Genomic DNA, 27,272 nt, shown 5'->3' on the forward strand with positions numbered 1-27,272 from the left:
AAAAAAAGTGTCTTAGGTATGTAGTGAAAAGTGAACAATATTGAGAAGGATTTGAGACACAACCAAGATTCAATCTATTGAATGGCCAGAAATCACAGCATCTCACAAGAACGTATTACTTTTACTACTTAACAGAGAAAAAATCAGTAATTTATTAAAGAGTAAAATAAAGAGCATTTAACCTTTTTTGGTTCTGCAATAATCTGACAACAATGTATGGAATGGGGAAAAACATTTTTACAGAATTCTATATTATATAGATGCTACTACATTGTAGTGATACTGAGACACAAACACTGAACACTGTATATAACCATTCAAACCATTAGATGCTGCAAATGATGGTGATATGATCAAATATTGTAATATAGTATTTTTGCCACATCACAGAAAGGTGTATTGTGACATAATGTATTTTTTTAATTTGAAAAATTCTATTGCCATATTGCCCTGCCATATTAGGATGTCTTTTGATAGTGTAAAGGTTAATATAAAAAGTTTCAGAATAGAGGAGACTGAAAATGATGACGTTCTAGTGTTTGTGGAAAAAAAAGCAGGTGGAAAAACTAAAAAGACTGTAGGGGGAGCACAAGCCCACAAAACAACTCTGTTCATGAGCGTTCATGTAAGTGTGTGTGTGTGAATGAGAAAGCATGTGAGTAATTGTGAGAGCGTGTGTGTGTGAGACACCAGGGCTGCCAACTTTTGAGTTCAGCTTAGTGAGATCTTGGGGCGGGGCGTGGCATGGTGTGGAAAAAATACAAACAAAATCCTTGCATTAGCAGAAGTGTATTAAGTATATATTGATTGTCAAAGTATTTGGTATCTGTACAGAATTTCTTGGGAGATTTACATTACATTTAATTTTCACAAACATTTTACAGAAATAGGATTAACATGTGATTAACATGTTCACAGATTAACATGTGCGCTATTGTAAGTGCTGGTGGATGATTTTGCAGCCTTAATCATTGATTGGGATGTCGTTGACTTGACATTCTGTTCTTAGAAAACAATAATTAACATTAACTACTAGGCATGTCCAGATATTTGTCATCTGGAAATGCTTTTGTACTGTTTTTTATGATAAAGTTATGTAAAATAACTGCTCAGTGCTGCAAAACAAACAACTCTGCTAATGCTAACTTAATTCTATATAAACTATATAACAGCATGGGCCTATTAGTTACTAGCCTAAACTGGACTTAAGTAAAGTTGGCCGCATATTCACAGATTGGAGTTTCCCGAGTCAATAACTCCTGAGCTAAAAGCTCTTATTACACAAATAACACCTCTGTTCTATCGTAGTAATGTAGAGAGGCAGCTACAACACAATTCTCCTCAAAATCAGCTTTCCTCCTTGGTGGACAAAATACATAAGTCTCTATGTGCAGACGACTGAGAGACAGATTCCAAGGGACCGTCTGCAAAGTGCAAAACCCGAAAAGCGAATACAAAAAACAGTCAATAACTTCACTGTAATACACTGTACTGTCACCAGCTCACACATCACTGATGTGCCACTGTACTGTCACCAGCTCACACATCACTGATGTGCCACTGTACTGTCACCACTGATACTACAACACGTACTTGGCGGAAATGTCTTTTGTTAATTTTTGTTTATAAATTGTTTAATTTTTTATGATTTTTCATAATAATAAAAATCAATAACACGGCTATTATGGAAATTGTATTCAATAACTTCACTGTAATACACTGTACTGTCACCAAACTCAGATCAGTGTATAATTTTTATGATTTTTCATTTAAAAAATAATCAATAACTTCACTGTAATACACTGTAACTATCAGGACATCAGTGATGTTTGAGCTGGTGACAGTACAGTGTATTACAGTGAAGTTACTGATTTTTTTGTATTCACTTTTCGGGTTTTGCACTTTGCAGACGGTCCCTTGGAATCTGTCTCTTAGGTGTTCGCACATAGAGACTTGTGTATTTTGTCCAACGCGGAGGAAAGGTGATATTGAGGAAAATTGGGTTGTAGCTGCCTCTCTACATTACTACGGTGAAAAAGAGGTGTTATGTGTGTAATAAAAGGGTTTAGCTCAGGAGTTATTGACTCGGGAAACTCCGATCTGTGCATATGCGGCCAAATTTAGTCTACTTGAATAAACGGAAACACGCCCACAGCGCGTCTTCTTCATGTTTACAGGTTGGCATCCACCAATCCTACAATGCATCGCTGCTGTAAACAGGTTAGGCTCTAGGCTACACTTAACCAAAATGAATTAATTTAAAAAAAGTAACGGATAACGCACCATATAGTAATGGTAACGGAGTTACTTTATTTAGAAAAGTAACGCGTTAGAGTATTAGTTACTGTCAAAAGTAACTGTTACAGTAATGCGTTACAAACACAGTTACAAGTAACGCGTTACTGCGCAACACTGGTGAGAGAGAGAGTGACAGTGTGTTTGTGTTAGTGTGTGTGCATGTGTATAACATGTGTGAATGCGTGTGTGAGAAAGAGATAGAGAGAAAGAGAGAGAGACCTGGCCGAGCCCCTGGTTTAGCCTTTTTTGCAGGCGAAGACTCTGCTCCACTCTTGGCTTCTGAGAAAGATGCAGTTCTACTGGAGGATGGAGTCTAAAACACAAACACAACAACATATTTGTGATGAATAACAAATAATATAGTTTCATGATACTTGAAATCATTTTATGATAGAATATCAATCACAATATTTAGCTCACTAACAAAGTGCAAGCCAATCCAGTAGTACTGTATTTAAATGTCAATTGTGTGTTTTTTTTAATTAAAGAAAAAGGAAATAGAAAAGAAAATACTTACACATTTGAACAATTATCTACTTGTTATATTGAGGTCACTGTGATTAAAGTATTCATGATATTGATATGTCATCATCATAATGCCCATGGGTTATATATACATAACTGTTATATTAATTTTAGCCACTGTTATTAATGAAAGGCTCAACTGGTTAAAATATATCAGAGTGTATTATTATCTTTTACAACAAGAGACTGATTTATCAACAGAGCAGAGCGACCTCAGGAACCCGCAAAAGAGGAAATTAAATGAACAGTAATATTGCGCATATGCTTGAGGAAAAGCCTTGAATCAACTCAAGGCTAATAGAGTCCTCAAGGCTACTGCATGGCTTACTGCTAATGCACCATTTGAAAAAATAGAGGGCAGACTGAAACACTAGAAACATGCTATATGCTAGACAGAAAAGACAGACATGACTGTGGTGAAAAAAAGTCCTTTCATGTCAACATAAGAAAATAGAAAAAATTAAAGACACTCAGAGAGAGAGAGAGACACACAGACACACACACAGAGAGAGAGAGACAGACAGAGAGAGATACAGACACAGAGAGAGAGACACACACACACATACACACACAGACACTGAGAGACACAGAGAGATACCGAGAGAAACACAGACACGCAGAGACAAGCAGAGAGACATAGAGAGAGAGAGAGAGAGAGAGACACACACATACACACACAGACACTGAGACACACAGAGAGAGAGACACACACACACAGAGAGAAAGACACACGTGCAGACACACGCACGCAGACACACACGCAGACACATGCAGACACACGCGCAGACACGCGCAGACACACACGTGCAGACACACACGCACGCACGCAGACACAGACCGAGGGGCTGCCGCTGGTGTTGAGCAGGAAGTTGGCAGTGTGGGCAGCGACACGTGGCTGAGAGGCAATTGGTCGGTGGCCCAGTGCCATACCAACGATAGCTGTCATATGAGTCTCAGTGCCGAAGACATGAATAGGGATGCCTGTGGTCTTCCCTACAAACACACACATACATACACAGATATAAGTGAGGTGTGTGTGTGTGTGTAACAACCAGGATCTCTCATTTATCTAAAAACTTTAAAGTATTTATTACCAAAAATAGCTAGAAGTAAAATATCTCTTATCTTTCTTTCTACCGCTTTGACCTTTGGCATAACAAGCCAAACTCTAAAAGTCTGCTCCATTAAAAACCCTCCTTATCTCTCTTCCTCTTGCTTTTTACTAACAACACACACATACCCACTTCACCCATCACTCGCAGACCCTCCTGATAGTTTGGACCGCCACGTCGTACAAAAATGCTGACGTCATGTTCCTTCAGAGGTTCCTGATAGTCTTTGATTGCTCTGACGATACCCTAAAACACACAAAACAATTACACACACATCAAATTAACTACGGTCTCTCTCTCTCTCTCTCTCTGTCTTTTTTGCTAAAGCAGTTAATGTCACATGTCTGGTGAACATTTTTGTTACATTTTATGATAAAAAAATTATTTAACACCAAACTCCAGCTTCACGCTTCAGCCAGGAGGTTACGACTTAATGAGCCCAGACATACGTCCAAATAAAGAGAAATGGATAAGGGAAAGATAATCAGATAATGTTTGGCTGAGGTCTGGGATGAAGCTTTGAGTCCACAAGTACAAAGCTAATATATAAATGATGTGAATTTAGAAGTAATGATGTTCACTGTCACCTACACAAACATATCCAAAGTCTTATATGGATTAAATTCATTTCGGCGGGTGACTAACTATTATTATTTGTTTATTTATTTATTTATTTATTTTTACACGTCTTCTTTGTGATAAATCCTTTATATCCAGACAGCAATTAAAGGTTGCTTTGTCAACAGATTCCGGTAATTGCATCATGCAAGTTCATCAGATAATATAATCTACAGTATTTGGCAGCATCTAACGCTACATGATTAATAAAAAACGCTCACTTATTTATTTCCAGACAACTAACCACCCTGTATGTGAGGTTATATTTTTAAAGCAATCTTTTGCTAATGTGGTTCCAGTGAAGGTAGAACTGATTAATATTGGATTCTCCCAAGTCGCATCAAACATTTTTCCGTACCTTAAAGGTTGCAGCTACATTAGTGAAGTTTGCGATGCTTCCTCCAATGATCAGCACCTTCCCTACATGAAAGAGCCAAAAAATCATTCAAACATTTATATACAGAAATATATCAGATAGTGATATGAAAATATAATGCCATCTGATAATCTACAGATGTTTGTTTGTTCGATTTGTTTGTCTGAAGTACGTAGATCTACATAGATTTCAAGATTCAAGATTCAAGATTTTTATTTGTCACATACACAATTATATAGAGCATATATAACCAGCAGTGAAATGTGAGTCAGGTCCGCTCCATGGACAGTGCAATTATTAAAAAAATACAACACAGAAGAAAATATAGCTATGAAAGGGTGAAAAGTAAACAATAAAAATATAAGAATAAAATATAAAAGAAGATGTATACTGTGGAATTAAATATAGAATGAAAAATAGTGTGCATGAAAGTAAACTGTAGTCTTAAATATTGAGATACACAGGGATGAACAAAAGGCAAACAATCAAATGAAATAAAAAAAAAAATAATTGAGTTTGCGATGAGGAAATCTGTTTCTCAGTGGAGTCAGTATCCTTTTCTCCATTTTCAATTTTAGAGGTAGGCAGAATTTAGAAATTTTTACTAACTTTATTCGTGGTTGAAATAAATGCAAACTTTCAGATCGGGATCGTTTTCAGATCCATATACAAATAAACAAACGTGTCATCATTGAGTTTGATATGATTTGAACGTACCATCAGGATGTTTCTCGCGGGTCATTAGGGACAGGATAGTCTTGGCGTAGTCGTACGTCTGCTGCTCGCTTGGAGCTCCTGAATATTCTCCATAATTGGCCAGCTCGTTAACTCCACCCAGGTCGCAGATTGTATCGCTATAAAGAGAGGAAGTAAACACTCATTTTTCACATAAGAGCCACAAGGAGAGAAGTAACATTATGCCACAATAAAAACACAAATACACATGGGGTTATTTTTATGACAGATAACTTTCCACATAATTGAGCGAGTCTATTAAAGACAAACATCAAGGTGTGAAATTTGTTTACATGTAGAGAGAAAGGATTCTTCTGTCTCACATACACACACAAAGACACACACACACTAATTAGTGCTCTCACGCTCTCGTAGTTTCTCTCCTGACAGATGGGGCGAGACGAAAAAGCACCGTCACTAAGAGCCAACTTCATTCCTCCAGACAGTCTTCTCTCAGACACAGCTGGTTAATGCAGTTCAGCTCTAATGGACACCAGCACAGGGTTCACATCTCTCAGCTATTTCTATATTTCAGAGAAACCGCTCACACTCCATCGGTGCATGAAGCTTCCAGGAGAAGCTTCCACAAATCAACACTTTTTTTTCTTCCCATTGGCTGTAGATCTTTGCCTTTGGGGAATCCTCGGGGTGAGGGGTGGGGGGCTTAACACTGGGAGCTGGGTGTATCTTCCCAAATAGCAAACTACTGCCTTTAAAATGCCTTCGACAGGCTGTCGACGCTATTTAATCATGTTATGGATAAGGTCAGTGATCGTAAATGGTGTGTGAGAGAGAGGAGTCGGTGACCATCAGACTTAATTATTCCTCTGTACAACAACAAATCTCACTGTGCAGTGCTAGTTATTTAAATCCTAGCTTTATTTATATTTTTTATATATATTATCTTAGTGTATATAAGAATTCTATTATTGTACCGGAGCTGCAGTAACGAACCCAATTTCCGCCCAGGGATTAATAAAATATTTCTGATTCTGATTCATCCATAATGCTGGTTAGTAAAATAAAGAACACTTAATCAGTACTGTACCTATACACAACTGAGGCTCCGCCGCCTGCCACCATGGTCCAGATGCGTCCACGAGGGTTGAGTAGAGTGAGTTTCAAACTTGCACCACTTTTAGCATCCAAGTCTGCTATATACGCTTCCTAATGGAAAAGGTGCACAAATTTTTAATGATTATAAAAATGATCAACTTATGCATAGGAATACTTGTTGGTGTGGGTTTACCTGATCAACTGATCTAATGAACAATGATTTATTAGAACTTATTGCAAACGATTGGGTCTAGCAGAGCGATTAATACGACACCGCATGATTAGCTCGGCTCTCTCAGCTAAAACTCAAACTGTTAATCAAAGACATCTGAGTGCATATGCTCCCGTCCTGTCCCATCTGGCTGCACAGAGGATTAAAAACCTTCGTCTGATACACAACCAGAACCACATTTACCATCAGTCAGTCAGAGTGTGTGTGTGTGCGTGTGTGTGTTTTTACAAGAGCACTGGATGTAAACTGACAGCCTTATTAGTTCTGTCAGCTTGCCACTGCTTACTGAATATATTGTTTTATTGCCGTCTATTTTCTTTTTATATTTGCGTGTGTGTAGAAGGCAATAAAACACTCGCAGACCCTCGAGAAAGCTACAAGAATCTATACATCATTGTTTATTAGCAGACAGAATGACAGAAATCTCAGCCTCCAATACAACCACATCTACCACACATGTCCCTGATGCACAAACATGCACAAGTGACTGACAAGGTGAATTATTTATAAAGCAAGGCTTCTAATTAAATATTAAAATCATATTTCTGTGCAATAGGAATCGATAATGTTTTACATGCATGAGTCAGAATCATTTCTCAGGCTAAGGCCTTTTTACAAATTAATTTTTTTGACAAAGATTTAGAAATAGATCAATAAACTGCATGCAGGATCGATGTATAACCATTGGTGAATATCTTAACCCTATCAAACTCTAAACATGGATAAAAATAAACTAATTCTGACTTCTGTAGCAGAACTGGCTGGGGTTTCTTCGGCCAATCACATGAATTTCTTTACGTTAATTAGCTAAAGAAAGCACAGAGAATTGGTCCTTCAGGTAATTTAGGTAATAATCCCCATACGTAATGTTTTGTTTCCCCTCAAGCCTTTAAATTCATATTACAAAAGTGTATTCATGATGAGAAATTGTATGCATTTTTGTATGCACTGTCCGTCCATAAGTTTACCTCAGGATACGCCTCTCTGCCAAAAGGAGGAGGAAACTCCAGATCACCCCATTTAGCCTTGCAGAGGTAATCAGCTGTAGCATCGATCTTAGCAGCCATGTCCAACACATACACTCCATCTTTAGTCACCACTAAAAGAGCGATATAGAGAGAGAGAGAGAGAGAGAGAGAGAGAGAGAGAGAGAATACATATTTTTCTAGTAATGCAGAAATGCAGATTTTTTTTTCATGTTTATTAACAGAAAAAGAACAAGGTGTATTTGTCTTGGTTTATGTTTGTTTACTTGGTAAGAAACATCAAAAGTATCGACAGAGCTACAGAAGCAGATGTTACGGGACACAAACCAACGGCTAATTAAATATCTCTCTCTCTGCACACACGCGCACACACAAAAACACACGCTCACACACACATAGGCTCACACTCATACGTGCTCACACACACACGCACACGTGCTCTCACACACACACGCACAAGTCTGTGTACATTATTCATTAACTGCTCAGCAATCGTAATGAAATTAAGAAATCTGGCACTGGACTGAGAAACACACACTGTTTTTCTTCATTCCCTCTGATCAAGCAGCAATATATGATTTAATAAAGTCAGATATCTGATAAAGTAATATAATATTTGCAGTATTATGAGGTAGGTTTTGTTTACCACTAATTAAATTCTGTTGCTTCATATCGAGTCGATCACTAAAGTTAATTCTTGAAGGTAATTGAATTGATTCATTAACTAAAAGGACAGCGGTCAGGGGCCAAGACACGGTGTATGCTGCATTAGCAGACTCATTAGTCTCTTTCTCAGTAATATTCTCTTTCTTCTTTCTGTTGAAGTTAACAAGAAGATCCTCAGACCCTCTTGAGTGTTACTTAGAGATCCGATTGTCCTGAAGACTTTCTGTATCAAAGAAATGACACTTGAGACTCCTTGCACCAGGATCCCATGTGAGAGCTCTTGTCATAGTTTATTAATCTACATCTTCTGACCAATCAGGATCAAGAACTCAACAATTCCTCAACTGACTTGTGACTCAATTGACAATATGTTCCTTCAGAGAAATACAGTACAGTCTGGACATTTAATTAAGCAAATGGCCGATGATCATCTCTAGTGATGTCATATTATTTAAATAAATGTTCAAAAATGATGAGGACAGAAAAGACACTTCTACAGTTGTGACTCACCCAGTGGGTTGATCTCCAGGTAGGTGAAGTACAAGTCTTCATACAGGTTAAACAAACCCACCAGGAAAGTACTCAGAGCCCTGAACATACACAGACACAGAATACCAACATTTGATTAGATGCTGTACATTAACATGACTTAATGTGTTAATGCAAGTTGTACAATATCATTTGTGTGTGCATCTTGCACTATTGTAAAGTTATGCTAATACCAGCAATACTGTTTATACCATTACATTATAAAGAGAGAGAGCGAGAGAGGAGAGAGAGAGAGAGAGAGAGAGAGAGAGAGAGCAATAAGCTAAGAGCAGTAAGAATGAAGGGAGAACAGAGAGAAAGAGGCATGAATATTGTCCTGGACCATCACATCGTCAATCTCAATGTCAGCCAAGACAGTGAGGAGAGCCAGAAAGAAACCTGTGTGTGTGTGTGTGTGTGTGCGCAAGTGTGTGTCAGTCAGAGATCTAAATAAGAGACAATAAGCAGGTACGTGATTAGAATGATGCTGAGGGGAACAGAGTTGTGGGAAAAGAAGGAGCGGGGGCAGTGAAAAGGATGGAGGATTTAATTCGTCTAATGGACAGACACAGACACACACCCACTCACGCACACACACAAACACACTCCTAAGTGGGTACATTGTCTATCCTGCCCCTTCTCTCTGTTGCAGTGGACAGGGTGACTAAGGTAAAATAACTGTCTGTCTGTCTCTGTCTGTCGTTTCCTCTAAGCCATATTTACATATATAAAATGTATAGACACAATATAACATCTGAAATATTTTACACGTTGTTTTACACATCTAAAGTATAGAACACAGTTATTTTAATGCAGTACATTGAAGAAGTGCACATTGTGTGTGTGTTTGTGTGTAGTTTTAAAGGTGTTAGTTTCTATACATTTTATTATGTTTTCTATATATTTACATTTATGTTGCATGTTTTTTTATTGATAACATTTTTATTTAAGCAATATGTATGGTTTATATTTAGTTGAAAAATTTTTTTTAACATTTTATTTTATTGCATTTTATTACTTTATGTTATGTAACTTTAGTGTTTCGTCCTACATAACCACCCTGCTGCGATACTGGTTCCATCACCAAAACCTGCATTAGCCATTCAATAAACAAACAAACAAACAAACAAATAAATACTTTTTGATCTTCACTATTTCTGATCCATCAACAATCTCATCTTCCCTCGATTTTCTCACACTCACTCCTTTTTGTCTTGTGGGGCGTGTGTGAGGAGTTTCTGCCTCACTGAATCCAGACTGAGTTTCTCATCTACGCCCACCAGGAGCTTCTGAGCTTTAGAGTCCACGTCACCTACATCAACTCCTCCCTCATGATGGAAGAGCACATAGTCACCCTCCCGGGCTGCATAGATACACACGTAAAACTCTTCTTCCTGTACGGACACATCATACAGAGAAACAATAGAAGGCGAGACATAAAAAAGAAGTCCAATTGAGACACGTTATTTCAAATCAGTGAAGACATCCACTGGACATTCGATAACATGTAACAGGGAGCAAATAAAAATTGTCAGTAACGACAGCAACAAAAGAAATTCACAACATAAACTCAGACTCTGCATCAGGAGTCTTACGATGCCGGTGAGATAAAGTGTCTAATCCTATCAAATTTGAAAAATAGTCTCATGTAACATCATTAATGTGGGATATTAAAATAAAAGTTCTCTTTTATTCTAGTAGAGAACAAAACAAATGAAGGTTTAGTATGACTCGGGTCTGACAAAATGCGGTAATTCTTTATTATCAGGGTAAAGATTTTAAAGTTAAAGATTCTGTGTAGATTCATGATATAAAATCACAATAAAGTTCATTTCAGGTCACGGTTATATGAGAAAAAAGGTAAAGATGATTTGTAAATAAATGTATTTATTTTATCTGGTGCACTCGCAGTCTATATAGTCTTGCTTTGATCAAAAGGGTTTGCCTGGTTGATTTTTGTTTCTTTTTGTAAATTACACTCATCATGAATTTCTTAAGAACATCATTAAAAATAGACCAAGGTGCCACTTTACCTGCTTATGGGCAACAAAAGGCTCTATGAGGAAATTCTTCAGAATGCCTTTTGCCTTCCCCACCTAAAATATAAAAAATGTTTTAGTCATCAGTGCAGACTTGGATTACTGTAATAATAACAATAAGTGAACCAAAGTCTGGAACAAATACATAAGAGCAGGCACGCAGTGACCGTGTACAACAGTAGCAGAGAGGCACATAAAACTGGATGCTTAATGACTGGGCCTCAGGGCTTTTCAAAGAAAACACTAAAGAAAAATTGGACAGCAATTGCTGCCAGCAAAACACACACGCGCGCTCGCTCACACACTCGCGCACACACACAGTGCAATCACAGCAGCAGAGTGAAAAGGCTCCAGATATAAATCAACAGGGGTGAAGTCAAGTCACCAGGAGAAATGACATTTCAGAGCAAGTGAAAAAAAAGGGAGGATGACGAGGTGGAAAAAATCATGAGAGAGAGAGAGAGAGAGAGAGAGAGAGCTCAGACTTTGTAGCTGTTTAAAAGCCTCCAGGGACAGGACATCAATAAGACAGCGAGTCTTGAATCATAGTTATTACAGTGTGAGGAAAAATCTAACAAGAACAAAAAATAAATAAATAAAAAATAAAAAATGAAGGATTCACACAAAAATGCATATAAATGTTTGAATTTTAAGTAAATATCTTTTAATCCAAAGGGACCTCAATTTATTTATTGAATTATTATATATATATATATATTATATATATATAAAAAATATACTATTAAAGTATCTAGACCGATTTCTGTTATATATTATATTAAAATATCTGGATTATATTTTAATATAATATATTAAAATATCTGTTCCGATTTCTGTACAGTGAAAACCGATATGCGCTCACCATGGTATCTTTCATAAGGCGGGTTTTAAGCCATTCTTTGACGCCCTGTAAATCAAGGTTGACGCCTACTAATCCCAGCTTCCCTCTGCGCTTGATCAGCTGATCTGGCTTCACAACCAATCTCTGAAAACAGAAAACAAGAGGTTTGTACATCACATCCTTAAAATAATCCAACACTAACATAAGAAAAAAAGAATAAGCAGTATGGCTGTGTACAATGATCACTGAGGAGGGAACGAGGAATAGAGGAAGGACAAATTGTGGAGGCCAGGAAAGGATGAGTGTCTAGGGTGGACATAAATGGGATTTCCAAATCAATTCATTTTTTCCACTGAGTGGGTGCGAGAGAGAGAGAGAGAGAGAGAGAGAGAGAGAGAGAGAGAGAGAGAGAGAGAGAGAGAGAGGCATGTATAATATGATTAAACTCTGACCTTCACCATAATGGTGATTAAGAGTGCTTTTAGAGCCAGACTCTTGGGTGATGTCTCAGTGATGCATGAGCTGTATCCCTTATTACAATCCATGACCTCATATACTGAATAGTATTTCCTGTATAATAAAAGTGTATCCCTGTTTACACAAAACACACCTATAAAGTGTTTTTTTTCCTGGATAAACAACAACATCGTGCCTGAATGCCAAAATGTTCATGTTCTGGAAAATGATAATTTATTTATACTTATAAATTTTTAATTATACATAAATTCTATGCTATGAGTTTGCTTACTTAGTGCTTTTCTCTTCAGTGTCCTGATCGTTTCTGTCTCTCTAAGGAATATTGATGTACCGGCAGCAATTATGTGGAGCACAAGCCAAAACCTGATAGCTCTGTCTCTAAAGCTGTAGCCTACACAACAGTGTAGATTTGCACACTCCACACATCTGGGTGGTTCAGACTGCTGCTGGATTAAACAACACCACATAAAACTCACTACAGTTCTCTTATCTATCTATCTATCTATCTATCTATCTATCTATCTAATATATATATATATCAATCAATATCTCTCTCACTCTCTCTCTCATATACATCATATATATATATATATATATATATATATATATATATATATATATATATATATATATATATATATATATATCAGTATCTATCTATCTATCCATCCACACTAATAACTGTTTTTTTTGCCCACCTCAGTCAACAGCCATGGATGTTCCTGCACCAGTCGCTCCCAGTCGGTAGTTGCGGTGACATTAGCATAGCGGAAGCGGTTCTGCACAACAGCTGTGGTGCAGATGTGCTTGTACAGGAACTCCTTCCCTGTCTGCTCAGAGATGGCCTTCGCTGACATTCTGAATAGTTTCAAACAACTGGAAGAAAAAGTATAAGGATAGAGTAAATAACAATTTCAGTTGCCTATCAAGGTCAGGGATGCTGATCAGTGGCTAGTTATCACAAGTTGGTGATTTTCCTGCTGTAACACACCTACGCAGTCTGCTAATGAAAGAATTAGGACTTTCAACTGTTGGTCCTGTTACTTATACTGGCAGAGAATAACATTCACCTCTGAGGTACATCAAGTCACCACTACACACAAGTGAAGTTCAGGTCCACCCTCAGTGAGAATTTGTCCAATAAATATACTCAAACACAGTAAACATAAAGGTTAGGCAGAAAAGGGTGTGACTGTATGTTCAGCTGTTTTGACAGGTTCTAAATTTGTTGAGTTTCTAAATTTGTAACTGAGAAATCTGCCTCTAGGTTCTGCCTATATTAAATGGTTACGTGAAGAAACTGGTATGAGGAAGAAACAACTAAAGACTATAATGCTTCCTCCATATCCCTTCTATCTGCTCATCTGTTTCTTACCTTCTCTTAAAACAACAAGTTGATGCCAAAGCCGAGCTCTGCAAGAGAACAGTGTGTAGAGAAAGACTAGATCGATGCAATTAGAGGAACAGCGGAGGCAGAAGCAGGAGTGATGACTGAGGAACTACCTTTCTGTCAAGCATCTTAAAAATTGCAACAAAAATGTCAAACTGACATCCTCGCTAAATAATGACCCTTGTGCTGTGATGCTTCAACAGAATGAATCAAAAGTTGTTGACTGAATCACAAATACAACCCTCTTCAGTATTTCTACAAAAGCCAGGAGATGAAGCTTTAGGACTTAATGTGCAACATTAAACGCATGGATACTTGTAGTCTAAATCATTTATTTGTTTGTTATTTTTTTCTTCTTGTCTATGGTAAATAAAAGATAATAATATTTATGACCAGTTATGGAAACAATGCTAACTGCACCTTTAATAAAAATCAAAACACATTAGAAAATACCTTTTAGATTTAATCTTGAATTTAACAGTACAAGACACAAGGCAGTGCTTGAAAAAATATATGCATTAAACTAGAACATAATAATTATTCATTAATGAAACTTAAATGTAAAAAGAAGGCATCTAACATGTACATTCATATATACCAACGCTGTATGAACACTGGCATCGCTTAGACAGATATCAATGCTCAGTGGGAAGTGTGTGACACAAGCAGCCCTGTGTGTGTGGTTTTCCTCTTGGCTTCCCTGAACCCTGTCAATGCCTCCATTAAAATAAGAATAACAGACTGTCAGGGAGATTCACTGACACTGACCCTTCTCTGACACAAGGAGAAATCTAAACAGCCAAAATCTGACAGAGAAAATAACAAACACAAGCATACATACAGACTAAAAACCTTTTTACTTCAAAAAGGTCACACACATATTCATATGCAGAAAAGTGTCTGGATCATTTTAATGAGGATAGGAATACGTATTTAGCCATCAGAGCCAAGGAGCTCATTTTCACATATAGGTTTTTCATTACACTTCTGCGTCAGTGTCGGCAATTTGAAAGGCTGAAAGGGTTTCAAGGTCTGAGTAGCACAATGAAAACCATTTCATACCTTCAAAGTTCGCAATTTTATACTATGCTCGGTTATTGCCTGTGCAAAAGGGTTTCCTCTTACGGTGCTGGCAGGAAAACTGGCTTTACTACATTGCGATTGGGTGTGAGTGTGTTTGTGTGTACATATATGTGTGTGTGTGCATTGTGAGCTCTAAATGACCGGTATCCAATCAGGGTCTGTTCCCACTTTTCACTCAGTGATACAAAAACCCACCATGACCCTAAGCAGGTTAAAGCACTTAGATAAATTCATTTGTGAGGCAATTACCTAATTCCAGAGATACCTACGGTATTTTCTGTTTGCATTTTTCCTGTTCAGAAATTTGATTGGTCTTCAACTATATCTTATTTCCTTAAATGACTCACAACAACTATGAAGTTTCAGTTAGAGATTTTAAGAAGTGCATTTTTTCACACCACCTTCTCGTCCCTCATTTTTTCCACCAGCACCGCACCTCCTCTTAAGAATTAAGAGGACTAATAAATTACTATGAACATTTTGGTATACACATTATGGTATACACATTATGGTATACACATTATGGTATACACATTATGATATACACGTTTTGGTATACACTTTAAGGTATACACATTATGGTATACACGTTATGGTATACACTATTTGGTATACACATTATGGTATACACATTATGGTATACACTATTTGGTATACACTATTTGGTATACACATTATGGTATACACGTTATGGTATACACGTTATGGTATACACTATTTGGTATACACATTATGGTATACACATTATGGTATACACTATTTGGTATACACTATTTGGTATACACATTATGGTATACACTATTTGGTATACACTATTTGGTATACACATTATGGTATACACTATTTGGTATACACATTATGGTATACACTATTTGGTATACACATTATGGTATACACATTTTGGTATATAAATTATGGTATACACATTATGGTATACATTATTTGGTATACACTATTTGGTATACACATTATGGTATACACTATTTGGTATACACTATTTGGTATACACATTATGGTATACACTATTTGGTATACACTATTTGGTATACACTTTTTGGTATATAAATTATGGTATACACGCTATGGTATACACTTTTTGGTATATAAATTATGGTATACACATTATGGTATACACATTATGGTATATAAATTATGGTATACACATTATGGTATACACATTATGGTATACACTATTTGGTATACACTATTTGGTATACACTTTTTGGTATATAAATTATGGTATACACATTACGGTATACACTTTTTGGTATACACTTTAAGGTATACACATTATGGTATACACGTTATGGTATACACTATTTGGTATACACATTATGGTATACACATTATGGTATACACTATTTGGTATACACTATTTGGTATACACATTATGGTATACACGTTATGGTATACACGTTATGGTATACACTATTTGGTATACACATTATGGTATACACATTATGGTATACACTATTTGGTATACACTATTTGGTATACACATTATGGTATACACTATTTGGTATACACTATTTGGTATACACATTATGGTATACACTATTTGGTATACACATTATGGTATACACTATTTGGTATACACATTATGGTATACACATTATGGTATACACATTATGGTATACACGTTATGGTATACACTATTTGGTATACACATTATGGTATACACATTATGGTATACACATTATGGTATACACTATTTGGTATACACATTATGGTATACACTATTTGGTATACATTATGGTATACACTATTTGGTATACACTATTTGGTATACACTATTTGGTATACACATTATGGTATACACATTATGGTATACACATTATGGTATACACTTTTTGGTATATAAATTATGGTATACACATTATGGTATACACGCTATGGTATACACTTTTTGGTATATAAATTATGGTATACACATTATGGTATACACTATTTGGTATACACTATTTGGTATACACATTATGGTATACACTATTTGGTATACACTATTTGGTATACACTTTTTGGTATATAAATTATGGTATACACGCTATGGTATACACTTTTTGGTATATAAATTATGGTATACACATTATGGTATACACATTATGGTATATAAATTATGGTATACACATTATGGTATACACATTATGGTATACACTATTTGGTATACACTATTTGGTATACACTTTTTGGTATATAAATTATGGTATACACATTACGGTATACACTTTTTGGTATACACGCTATGGTATACACATTATGGTATACACATTATGGTATACACTATTTGGTATACACATTATGGTATACACTTTTTGGTATATAAATTATGGTATACACATTACGGTATACACATTACGGTATACACTTTTTGGTATACACATTATGGTATACACATTATGGTATACACATTATGGTATACACTTTTTGGTATACACATTTTTGGTATACACTTAAATTAGTAAGCAAGGCCAAATAGCTACCAGTATTAATCAGGTATATGACTAGTCTCTAGTTCACTCATACATAAATAACATGTTAATATAAGACAGGACCATAAATGATGAAGAGAGTCGCCTATAAACAGAAAACAAAGATTCATGGACAGTCTCAAGACACTGGTGTAAAAGGATGTGACAGTTAACACCAGGACATTTATCTTTTGCTTTAATGAATGACAGACTGGTGGAACATGTTTACAAACACACCCACATCCTGCGCACCCAAAGTGAATGAAGCATCAGCAGACTTTTCTTTAATTTAAACATCGGAACAGTCCATTTTTAACAATGAAATATTTTAAAGAATCAAATAAAAAATGAAAAATCTTTTGTTTTTCTTTTTCAAATTAAATGCTATGGTATGATGTAAGGTGTAAAATGATGTTATACTCACCGTTTTGGGTATAAACTGAAAGGTTAGAGCTTCTGAGAACAGATACTGCTTACACGGGTCTTCTGCACGAGCTCGGTTTCAGCGCCTCTGTTTTCTTCCCCCCTCTCCCTCTGACGATGGTCTGGTCCGATCTATCTTCGCTCTGATTGGTCCGCTTCGTCCAACGTGTTTTAGCCCTGGTCCATTTAGCCAACCAATGTTCATTACTCAATGGTGGCTTTGTCATGGCTCTATTCCAAATAAAAAATAAAAAAATACGGGTTACTAAAGTACAGTTAAATACAAAACCCGTACCGTATAAATACAGTTCAGTATTTATTGTAGCACACGCACGCTCAGATCATTTGACTCAGCTCATAAATATGAATCGACTCTCAAATCGGCTCCCCAAACGACTAATTTCCATTATTTTCATAATCTAGACAAAATCTTTTGTCGAATGGTTGTGATTCTTTGACTACTGTATGTGCTTTTTTTTAAAGATCAGATTTTACCTATCATGTTATGTTCACTTAGTACATTAATTGCCTACATCTACAAGAGTAATCATTTAAATGGCTCATATATGGGTGTCGGCTCAAAGAGTCGACTCGTTTCTGAACGACACAAGTAGGCGACAACGTGGCTCTAAACGCTTCTGATTCGAGCGCCCATTGTATACCGTGCATCTTATACAGAGTTGGTGTTCTTGTTATTTCATAAATACACCTAAAAGTGTGAACTAGACGCACATACATGCATGTAGAACTTCACACTAAGCTTTTAAGCTCTTAAAATTGTTCATTTCATATGTCTTTACTATCAGGATTATATCAGGTGTGTATTATCCATGTATTGTGTAAATGGTGCAGGTTTAAATGCATCAAAGATTCACATAAAACATGGAAATCTAACCACTTATATCACTTTAGGATGTTGAAATGCATTAGAGAACTAGATTTGTAAAGTTCGTCATGACAAACTTTGATGTTGGCTTTGACGAGGCAAGTATTCGCAAAAAAGGCCCGGTGCTTTTTGGAGGCGAGTGGACATAAGGGTCAGTGTTACTTTTGGAGGCAAGTACACAGAAAGATAGGGTGCCAAAACATTTGGAGGCAAGTGGAGACGAGCATGTGACGTCATCAGAATACACGTGAGGAAGTTCCCCTCATTGTTCTGAGTGTTTTGATATGTCACATGTCCATGTAAAAGGTTTTTTGATTTTGCATATTTTGGGGGCGGGGCTGTGGCACAACCGAAAGGCCAGTCGGTACACCAATTTAAAAGTTTGTTCAGAGTATCACCCTAAAGGAGCTGGCCAAGTTTGGTGTAGATAGTTCGAAAGCTTGCCGAGTTATAAACCTCCAAAGTTTATAATGGGAGTCTATGGGAAAAAAGGCCAGTTTGAGACCCGGTACCAGAAGTACCGGTACTCAGAACGCTTAGAAAAGTAATAGCAACAAACTTCAGACCAGGGTCTACAACATATCCGAATTTGGTGCATGTGGCTCGAAAGCCCTAGGCCGCATTAAATTTTATACATTTTTGTCTAAGCTTAAATAGGAAAACAGAATGTTGGCTTCTACAAAGCCAACATAATTATTTGATTTGATCTCTCTATTTAACATTTAACCCCTGCATCCTTATGAGGACATAAATGAACCAAAAATGAACACCACAGGAAGCTGGTTATCTTGATCTGACATATGTACATTCAGATTTCAATTAACAACAGTTTACAAGCAACGCATCTGTCAGTGTTCATAAATATTAGACAACTTTTGTGCATCAAATGTGTAATCATTTCAGTGTTTTTGTATTTCTGATAGTCCAACATTTTCACCCTGTTGAACTTACCCACTTACATACAGATTTTTTATTCATGAAAAGTGACTATTACTCCTTCTGGAGTATGACTATGTAGGGTGGAAGTAATGTGATTTTGAATGCAGGCTGAGCTGGTATTCAAGAAGTATTATGCCTATGGTGACAATATTTTTTTGTCATGCCATCCATGCCATCTAATCTTCCAATCATTCTGTTTCACACAGAGTGACTCCTTTTTCAGGGTTTAGTAATGACCATGAAATCTGTGTTGGAATAATACCGCAACACAGTGAGTCAGTGTTGAAAGCAATGATTTCCAAAATTGACTGCAATCATCTCAGCTGTGCCAGAACGATGTAATAAAAATCAATGTTTGCTTTCCCACTTAAAATGTTTGTCGTGTTGCTTGCATGTGAACAGTCATTATGAGGACTAAGAAGAATTAACTTTAGCATATATTTGTGAGCTGCAAAAACTGAGCAATATGCTTTTATCAAAAAAAAAAAAAAGAAAGAAAGAAAACTGATATAATTCAGGTTAGGAGTAAAAAAAAAAGTATGTCCTTTAAGTACGTAGTTAAGTAATTAATGATGATCCATGTTGTTACAGTCCTGCATGTGTATAGACCCACTTTGTGATAAGGAGGTCAAATGAAAGTCTTGGCCATTAAAGTGAGCAAATCTGGCTCTTTACCTCCAGTATAATTACTTTAATGCAGCCTGAGATCTCCAGCCAGGAGACATAACTCAAAGAGCTTTAAAAGAAAATGTCCCTATTGATTGCTGGGGAGCAGCACTGACTGATGAAATACTGAGATTAAACTTTTTAATTGCGGATTTCATAAGCAGATAAGACATTAAAGGAGCACAATAAACTGGAGGATCATTAATCCTGAATTTACAGAGAATAAACATTGAATGCATGCTGAAATACATTATTATTATTATAATTATTATTATTATTCATTAATGCGAGACTGAACAGTGGGCTAAATCTTGTTGTGATAGGTTACCTTGAAACTTTATCTTTGAGAATTTTGAAAATTCTGACAATTTGTAATGCTGAATGCTGTTGTGCTAACAAAAAAAGCAAACTATTCCCTGGACCTATTGACCATGATGGACAAACCGCAAGGCAAACACTTTGCAAGCAATATTTATTTTTTGAAGAAATATTGGATTTTTTTTTCATTGCTTGCTTTTGTTAGCTAATAATACTGAATCTGTAATGCTAGTCTCAGTTATGATAGATACGAGTTCTCGTAGCATTTTGAAATAAATCTTGAGCAGTTTGAAATCCTACAGTACACAGATGGGACCTGCCACAATTTGTCTTTTTCTATGGATCCGGATTAGTATTTTGTCCCCAACCTAAATTGCCTTGCTAATAAGGTCATTAATCTATACCTAATGGCAATAACCCTCAGAAGTAACAGTAACTTTAAAAAGGTAAAAAGTCAAACAAGTAAATAAGTTAAGAAACTGATTAAAAAAAAAAAAAGTTATTCATTTAGCCAGTCATCCAAGGTCTATTGGCACCAGATCACTGACCAAAAAAATGTGTAGTCAGCTGTTTTTGTGCCTGAGTTAAATCTATTTTAATGTAGATTACTTTATCTGATTTAAATCACAAGAAGCCATTGTGCTTAAAGATGTCACTACAAACACTGGGCCACCTGTAATATGTTTACACACACAATGCAAATAGAAAGACAAAGAATAATACCAAATTGAACCAAATCTGGCAACCTTGGAGTTACCTGGAGGGCCCTTTGCTGCTTTAGTACACGTTATGAATTGTTGCCACCTTGTGGACGGATTGTAAATGATCTGTTTTGCATTTAGTCAACAACAGTTAAAATTGCCACTCACTAATGCTTCGTGTTAAATTTCTGTCTTGGATTTTTTTTTACATAGTGACTTATACAATGTATTTAAATGTACAGTAGCTTACAGTACAACATAAGTTTTTAAAAATGACTAGTAGCTTCCTGGTTTTTGTTGTTGACATTAAGAATGGCTTTCACCCACAGCCTCACATGACCCCATCTAATAAAGGTAGTGGCCTTGAACACAATAAGATAAGATTATTTTGGTGTAACTGTCTTTGTAACTATCTTTTAACTCCCACTGTTCATGGAAGGCAGCTTGATACAACCCAAAAATGAGGAAGTGAGAGTGATTTTAATAAAAACAAGCGAACAAGATTGTCAGAGCCAAGCAAATTGTTTAATAAGTGTACAAAAAAGAATAAGTGCAAAAATACAGCACCTCGACGTGCGAGGCCTACAAAAGCACGGCTCCTGCCTTGTACCACCCCCGTTAGAGACAAAGGTATCAAGGCAGTGGCCAGTCACAGTATTCTTAGTGCAGCTTGTCAAAAGTGACAGAAGCTGGAAAGAGCAAAAGTGAGACTAGCTCCAAAGCTAAAGAGAAGGATGATGCAAGTTAACACGTGAAGTGGCGGATGGCACATAATCTCATCTGCCATGAAGTGACGATGCTGTTTGAACACGAGAGTTAGCCAAGACATTCTGTTTTGCTCAAACAGGCAAAACAGCCAACTACACGGAATACAGATAGAAAATTAGTAGTAAAGGAGAAACTGTTAAACAGGTCTGCGACTGTACACGTTAAAGATGTATACGAGTTGGATGTGACTAAAGCTGGACACAAACATCATGCAATCTGAAGGAAATTCACTGATTTTATTACAACTGAAAAGAAAGAGAGAGGAAAAAAAAAGGTCTAACACTACACACACACCCCCAAGGCCAACGATTATACAAACTTTGTACCAAACAACCTAACAAATCATTAACTTGGCAATTGATTACAGGCTGTTCTAAATTCAAAAGATGTAAAATTTGTCGAATCGTTTCAGTCTGCTGGAAAAAGAGGAACTCTTACTCCTGCTGTTCATACACAACCCAATAGATCAATGCATTTAGATAAGCAATCAGTTAGTAGAAGTGCAGGGAAGACTGAATGCTGCAGTGCAAAGAGAAACAGGGTTAATGCAGTGAGAGCGAGCACCTAGTGCAGAGTGAAAGACAAGCTACAGCATGGTGACGGTTGACTGTAAGGCAGATCTTAAGGCCTTGGCGTTTGTGCTGCCAAGCGAAAGAAAAAAGGCACCTGCTAAGAGAGGTCGCTTTGGAATGGTAAGGAGGTGTAGTACGTACCAATCGCCCACTCCCAGCCCTAAAGCTGAAAAACATTCATACACAATCACACATACACTAAACCATTCTTAGCCCCAGAACACCATCACTCCTTCTCCTCCTCATCAGCTCTCTCCAACTCCTCACAGAATTGAACACTTTGGCTTCTTCTTTTTTTCCCCACCATCCTTCTTTCCTGGTTCAGTGGGATGATGCTTTTCATCAGAGAAGCTCGAGAATGTGGCGTCGCATGTGACCGGCTCCCTCAGAACAAGATACCAGCGACCCTGGCCCAGGTACGAGAGTGTGCCCAGCTCAAGCTCCTCCACTGTGGCTGCTTTCTCCTCTCCTTGCTGGAGGATCAGGATCTCCAGCAGGTCAATACCGGTTTGAACAGCCTCCACACCTGCTGCACAGCCTAGGGACACGTGAGCACGGCTGCCCACTGGGAGAGCCTCAACGCCGGGGAGGTCGTCTGGAGGAATCCCCACTTTATCAGCTCCCGTGGGCCACAGCAACAGCTGCTCAGTGGTCAGTGCCACACGGGCACCGAATATACGAGGAGTCACTATGAGACCAACAACAGATAGCTCTGTTGCGTTGCCATAGGAATCTTTAACCACCTACATGGGACAAAATAATAAATATGAAAAAATACATATTTTTGCTGACTTTTTAAAAAAAAAAAAAAAATCAGCTATGAGAGCTAAATCTATCTATATTTATGTCAAATAAAAAAGAAATAATACTGCGTTCAGTTTTACAAATTCGTTTAAACTGTAGGAACAAATTTGCTGAAAAGTTTGTATTGAAGGTATGATGGTTACTGGGTCATAAAACTTTAAAGAAAATAGCAAATCAGGTTTCACTATTCAAATAAATATACAAATATTTCTAATTTGCATACTGAAGGAATTTCAACCGATGAGGCTAAAAATCTAGACACACATGCTTATCTACGTCTGTGAGACTAAAAATACTAATCGTTAGAGATGTGAACCATTATTCTAACACAGTTTCTCCAAATATCTCCAGAGTATGACCAACCTGCAGTTCAGTATATTCTTTTGCTCCCTCAACCTTTCCATAGTCACAGAACATAGTAGTGCAGTGGAGTGGTGTATTGATCTGAAAGTACTGCTCCAGATCCACCTCCTTCTCTGCATCCCCAGTAACTTGAAAAAAAAGAGAGAAAAGAATAAGTCTTAAAAGACAAGCATCCAGGACAGAGCTTTGGTGACACACAGACACACTCTCTACTCACAATCACTGATATGTTTCTTGAAGGCCTCCAGAGTGTCCAGCGTCTTCAGGAACTCCATCGTGGAACACTTTATCTTCTCTTCTACGTCAGAGTTTAAGAACCAGCCATAGAACAAGGGGAGCGCTGGTTCTTTAGGTTTTGCCTCCACCTCTTTTGGGGACACAGCTTGAACTGCTTCAGCCTCTGAGGGCTTTTCCGGCTCTGCTTCGGCCAGTTCGGCTTCTGCTTTCTCTGCTTCGGTTGATGCAGCAGGCTCTGCTTTCCCATCTTCTTCTGGTTCTGCCTTTTGTTCAGTTTCTGCTTTCTTTTCTGGCTTTGCTGGCTCTGTTATTTGTTGCTCCACCACTTCAATCTCTGGCTTTTTCTCAACCTCAGCTGGTTCCTCGGCAGATTTTTGGACCTCGACAGCTTTCTCTGCTACTTCCTCCGTTTCAGGCTCTGTGGCTTTCTCAGGAGATGCATTCTCTTTGGCAGACTCCACTTCGGGTGTTTGTTCTGTGGACTCTATCTCAGGTTTCGAATCTTGCACTGCTGGCTTCTCTGGCTCAGAAGGGTCCTGAGCTGAAGGAGTCTCATTCACCTCCTCAGATTGGGGCTGCTCAGGAGTGGGCAATTCTGTCTCTGCCACATGGGTCTGCTCAACAGCCTCTGGCACTTCCTGATTCTGATCAGCTTCCATTCCACAACGGTAGCCTGTCTGAGAGGGAAAAAAAGCAAACACAAGATAGCGATCAGTCCCACAGTATGTCAGCTTCACAGATGAAACCGAGTCCAGCGCTTGAGCCGTGTCGTGTCATGTCTGAAAGAAATGATTGAAAGGCTTGGAGATGAGATAGTTCATGCTCCACAGGTAACAAAATATGCCATGAGCTTGTTTTCAGGTTCCACCCATATAATTAAACTGCTGAATTCATAACAGATTTATGGAAGTTAATCTAGACATTCAATTTGCTGTTCTCCGAAATAGTATCAGATTTAAAAAATAAATAAAAAAACATCCAAGTGGCCAAACAAGCCACCAGCCTAAGTTGAGCAACAGTCAGTATGCAAGACTAGATGTAGTACAGTTCTCAGTGGAAGTGAGAAACCTTGCAAAGAAGCCCATGAAGCGACTTCAAAAAAAAAATGTTTTTCTTTTTTTTAAAAATCGGATCCTATTTCATTTTCCAGTTTTATCCGGTCTGCTTCCCCAATTCACAAATCTTAAAGTTAATCCATTTTGGATCTTCCACCTTCTTCATTCAGGCCACAGCAGAATAACACCCAGGTCAGAGTCCAGCAATTTCCCTTGATTCCCAAAAGCCTTTCTAGTGAAATATGAGGATTCTTAACCAATTACTGCTGGATGCTGTCTGCTCTTACCCTGATGTCTTTCTCCCCGATGCCCCCACACCCCAGTCCATATCTCCATCTGTACCTTGTTCCCCCCCTTCCCCCTAAAAATATCCTTTATTAGAACCGTCCAGCTGCTTTTATCTATTCAGCTCTGATTAGACACGCTGGCCGTTAGTCAGGATTGCACAAACACTGCTGTTCTTGTGGCACTGAAACATGAAGGACATCAGCTGACACATGTTCCTGTTATCGAGCACACAGCAAACTTCAGCAGTTTGGGCACAGCATTTTTTTTCCCCCTTAGTCAGGAAATGTGGGTTCAATAAACTCAACCACATTAGATCAGCCTGCTTTAACCCATTAAAAATACCGCACTACTGTAATCCATGGAAAGTCTGCATGCAGTGAAAAGTCAAACAAAAAAAGGACCACAAGAATGGACCATAAATGAGTTAGGATGTTAGTATGGGGACAAAGTGTAGAGCATGGTGGAGCTACAATCTGCATGAACTTGTGTTAAAGCGATTTAAAGCAGCGTGAGACATGAACACCTGTAAAAAAAAAAAAAAAAATTAAATTAAAAAAAAAAAAAAAAAAAAAAGGTTTGGGCTGTTCCTTTGTGCACGCGCCCCAACCCTACATCAAAAGGACAATGACAGCTGCAGTGCACTTGTTTTAAGGCCCCCTATGTAGTGCGGTAGGACGCGGATTGGGACACAGCCACGCCATCTGATTCCGCTCGAGACAAAGAAATAACAAAAAAAAAAAAAAAAAAAAAAAGAGACGCCTTATTTATTTAACGTCCCGGAGACACCAAGAAACAAAAAAAACCCCAACGTCAAATAACGGAAAAAGTGCCTGAATTTCAGCCAGAACGATTGTAAATATATGTGATTACAGGCTTTTCTAGGATAAAACTACAGCTATTTTAAGAAGACGGAAGAGAGAAAATATTGGCACCTGGCTGTGTTTCAATTAAGCTTCACCAACAAAGAAGGTTATGAGATTATGAGAAGTTTGTGATCAGAGAAAGCAGCTAAATAAATAAATAAATAAATAAATAAATAAATAAAAGAGATCTAGAGGGAATTGTAGAGAGATCTGGGGAGTGGCTGATGGAGACACAAAAATGCTGCGTGTCACAAAACACACGCCAAATCGACACGCTGCCAGACCGAGGGGACAGCCCTGAGGGTCACCCATGTGCCCAATACAAAAGAAAGACAAAAAGACAAACATTCCTTTTAGCTATAGTTTTATACACACACACACACACACACACACACACACACACACACACACACACACACACACACACACACACACACACACACGTGCACTAAATATAAGCCAAAAAGACAGCAATCCCCAGCCCACTCTTACCTGTGTGTGTATATATGTATATTATATATATAATCTGTCTGGAACTGCCGAAAAAATCAGCAGCAGCTTTTCCGCGTTTCTCTCAAGTCCTGTGCTGAAACGCCCCGCCTGCCTTCCTGAGGAGCGTTAAGGAGGAAACACAGCTCTAAGTCGCAATCCTCTGCTTCTTCTTCTTCTTCTTCTTGAACACGCTATCGCACACAACGCGGGAGCGCGAGCGCGGGCGTGGGCGTGGGCGCAGGCGCGGGCACGACAGAAGTCTAGTGCAGCGTTCACATGCACTCTAAAATGACCGTGAATACGAGTTACGACCACACGAGCCACCTCTCAAGGAGACTCGGATATTTCTTTCTGATGCAACGAGCTTTAAAGTTAGTACATCGGATGAAGAAAAAAAACACCATTTGGCTTATAGCTTATTTGCCATATACAACTGAACTTTTCAGAAATCAGAAAGGATTCCAAAA

General features: G+C 37.7%; 2 protein-coding genes across 3 annotated transcripts in view; both read right to left on the reverse strand.

Moving 5' to 3' along the window:
• Positions 1–18,094, reverse strand: part of aclya (ATP citrate lyase a) — a 23,523-nt gene extending 5,429 nt beyond the window's left edge. Inside the window, exons 1-13 of the mRNA XM_060892210.1 lie at positions 17,855–18,094; positions 13,188–13,365; positions 12,034–12,156; positions 11,166–11,228; positions 10,336–10,526; positions 9,115–9,194; positions 7,921–8,051; positions 6,713–6,831; positions 5,647–5,783; positions 4,912–4,973; positions 4,064–4,181; positions 3,662–3,816; positions 2,518–2,611 (exon numbers count right to left, since the gene is read on the reverse strand). Of these exons, the coding sequence (XP_060748193.1) occupies positions 2,518–2,611; positions 3,662–3,816; positions 4,064–4,181; positions 4,912–4,973; positions 5,647–5,783; positions 6,713–6,831; positions 7,921–8,051; positions 9,115–9,194; positions 10,336–10,526; positions 11,166–11,228; positions 12,034–12,156; positions 13,188–13,346 (1,432 nt within the window). The 5' untranslated portion in view covers positions 13,347–13,365; positions 17,855–18,094. The remainder of the gene's footprint in view (positions 1–2,517; positions 2,612–3,661; positions 3,817–4,063; positions 4,182–4,911; positions 4,974–5,646; positions 5,784–6,712; positions 6,832–7,920; positions 8,052–9,114; positions 9,195–10,335; positions 10,527–11,165; positions 11,229–12,033; positions 12,157–13,187; positions 13,366–17,854) is intronic.
• Positions 18,095–21,866: 3,772 nt separating this feature from the next.
• cnp (2',3'-cyclic nucleotide 3' phosphodiesterase) lies at positions 21,867–26,993 on the reverse strand. Of its 2 annotated transcripts, none has more exons than XM_060892073.1 (4): positions 26,806–26,993; positions 24,088–24,780; positions 23,871–23,998; positions 21,867–23,446 (listed from the first exon to the last, which is right to left on the reverse strand). In XM_060892073.1, the coding sequence occupies exons 2-4, from the start codon at positions 24,764–24,766 to the stop codon at positions 22,967–22,969; spliced, it is 1,287 nt and encodes a 428-aa protein (XP_060748056.1). In that variant the 5' UTR covers positions 24,767–24,780; positions 26,806–26,993; the 3' UTR covers positions 21,867–22,966. The 2 variants fall into 2 exon arrangements, with proteins under 2 accessions (XP_060748056.1, XP_060748054.1); XM_060892071.1 differs by having other exon boundaries at positions 24,088–24,784.
• Between the last annotated feature and the right edge of the window lie 279 nt (positions 26,994–27,272).

The sequence above is a fragment of the Tachysurus vachellii genome, chromosome 18, assembly GCF_030014155.1.
Source record: "Tachysurus vachellii isolate PV-2020 chromosome 18, HZAU_Pvac_v1, whole genome shotgun sequence".
Classification (NCBI taxonomy): Eukaryota; Metazoa; Chordata; class Actinopteri; order Siluriformes; family Bagridae; genus Tachysurus; species Tachysurus vachellii.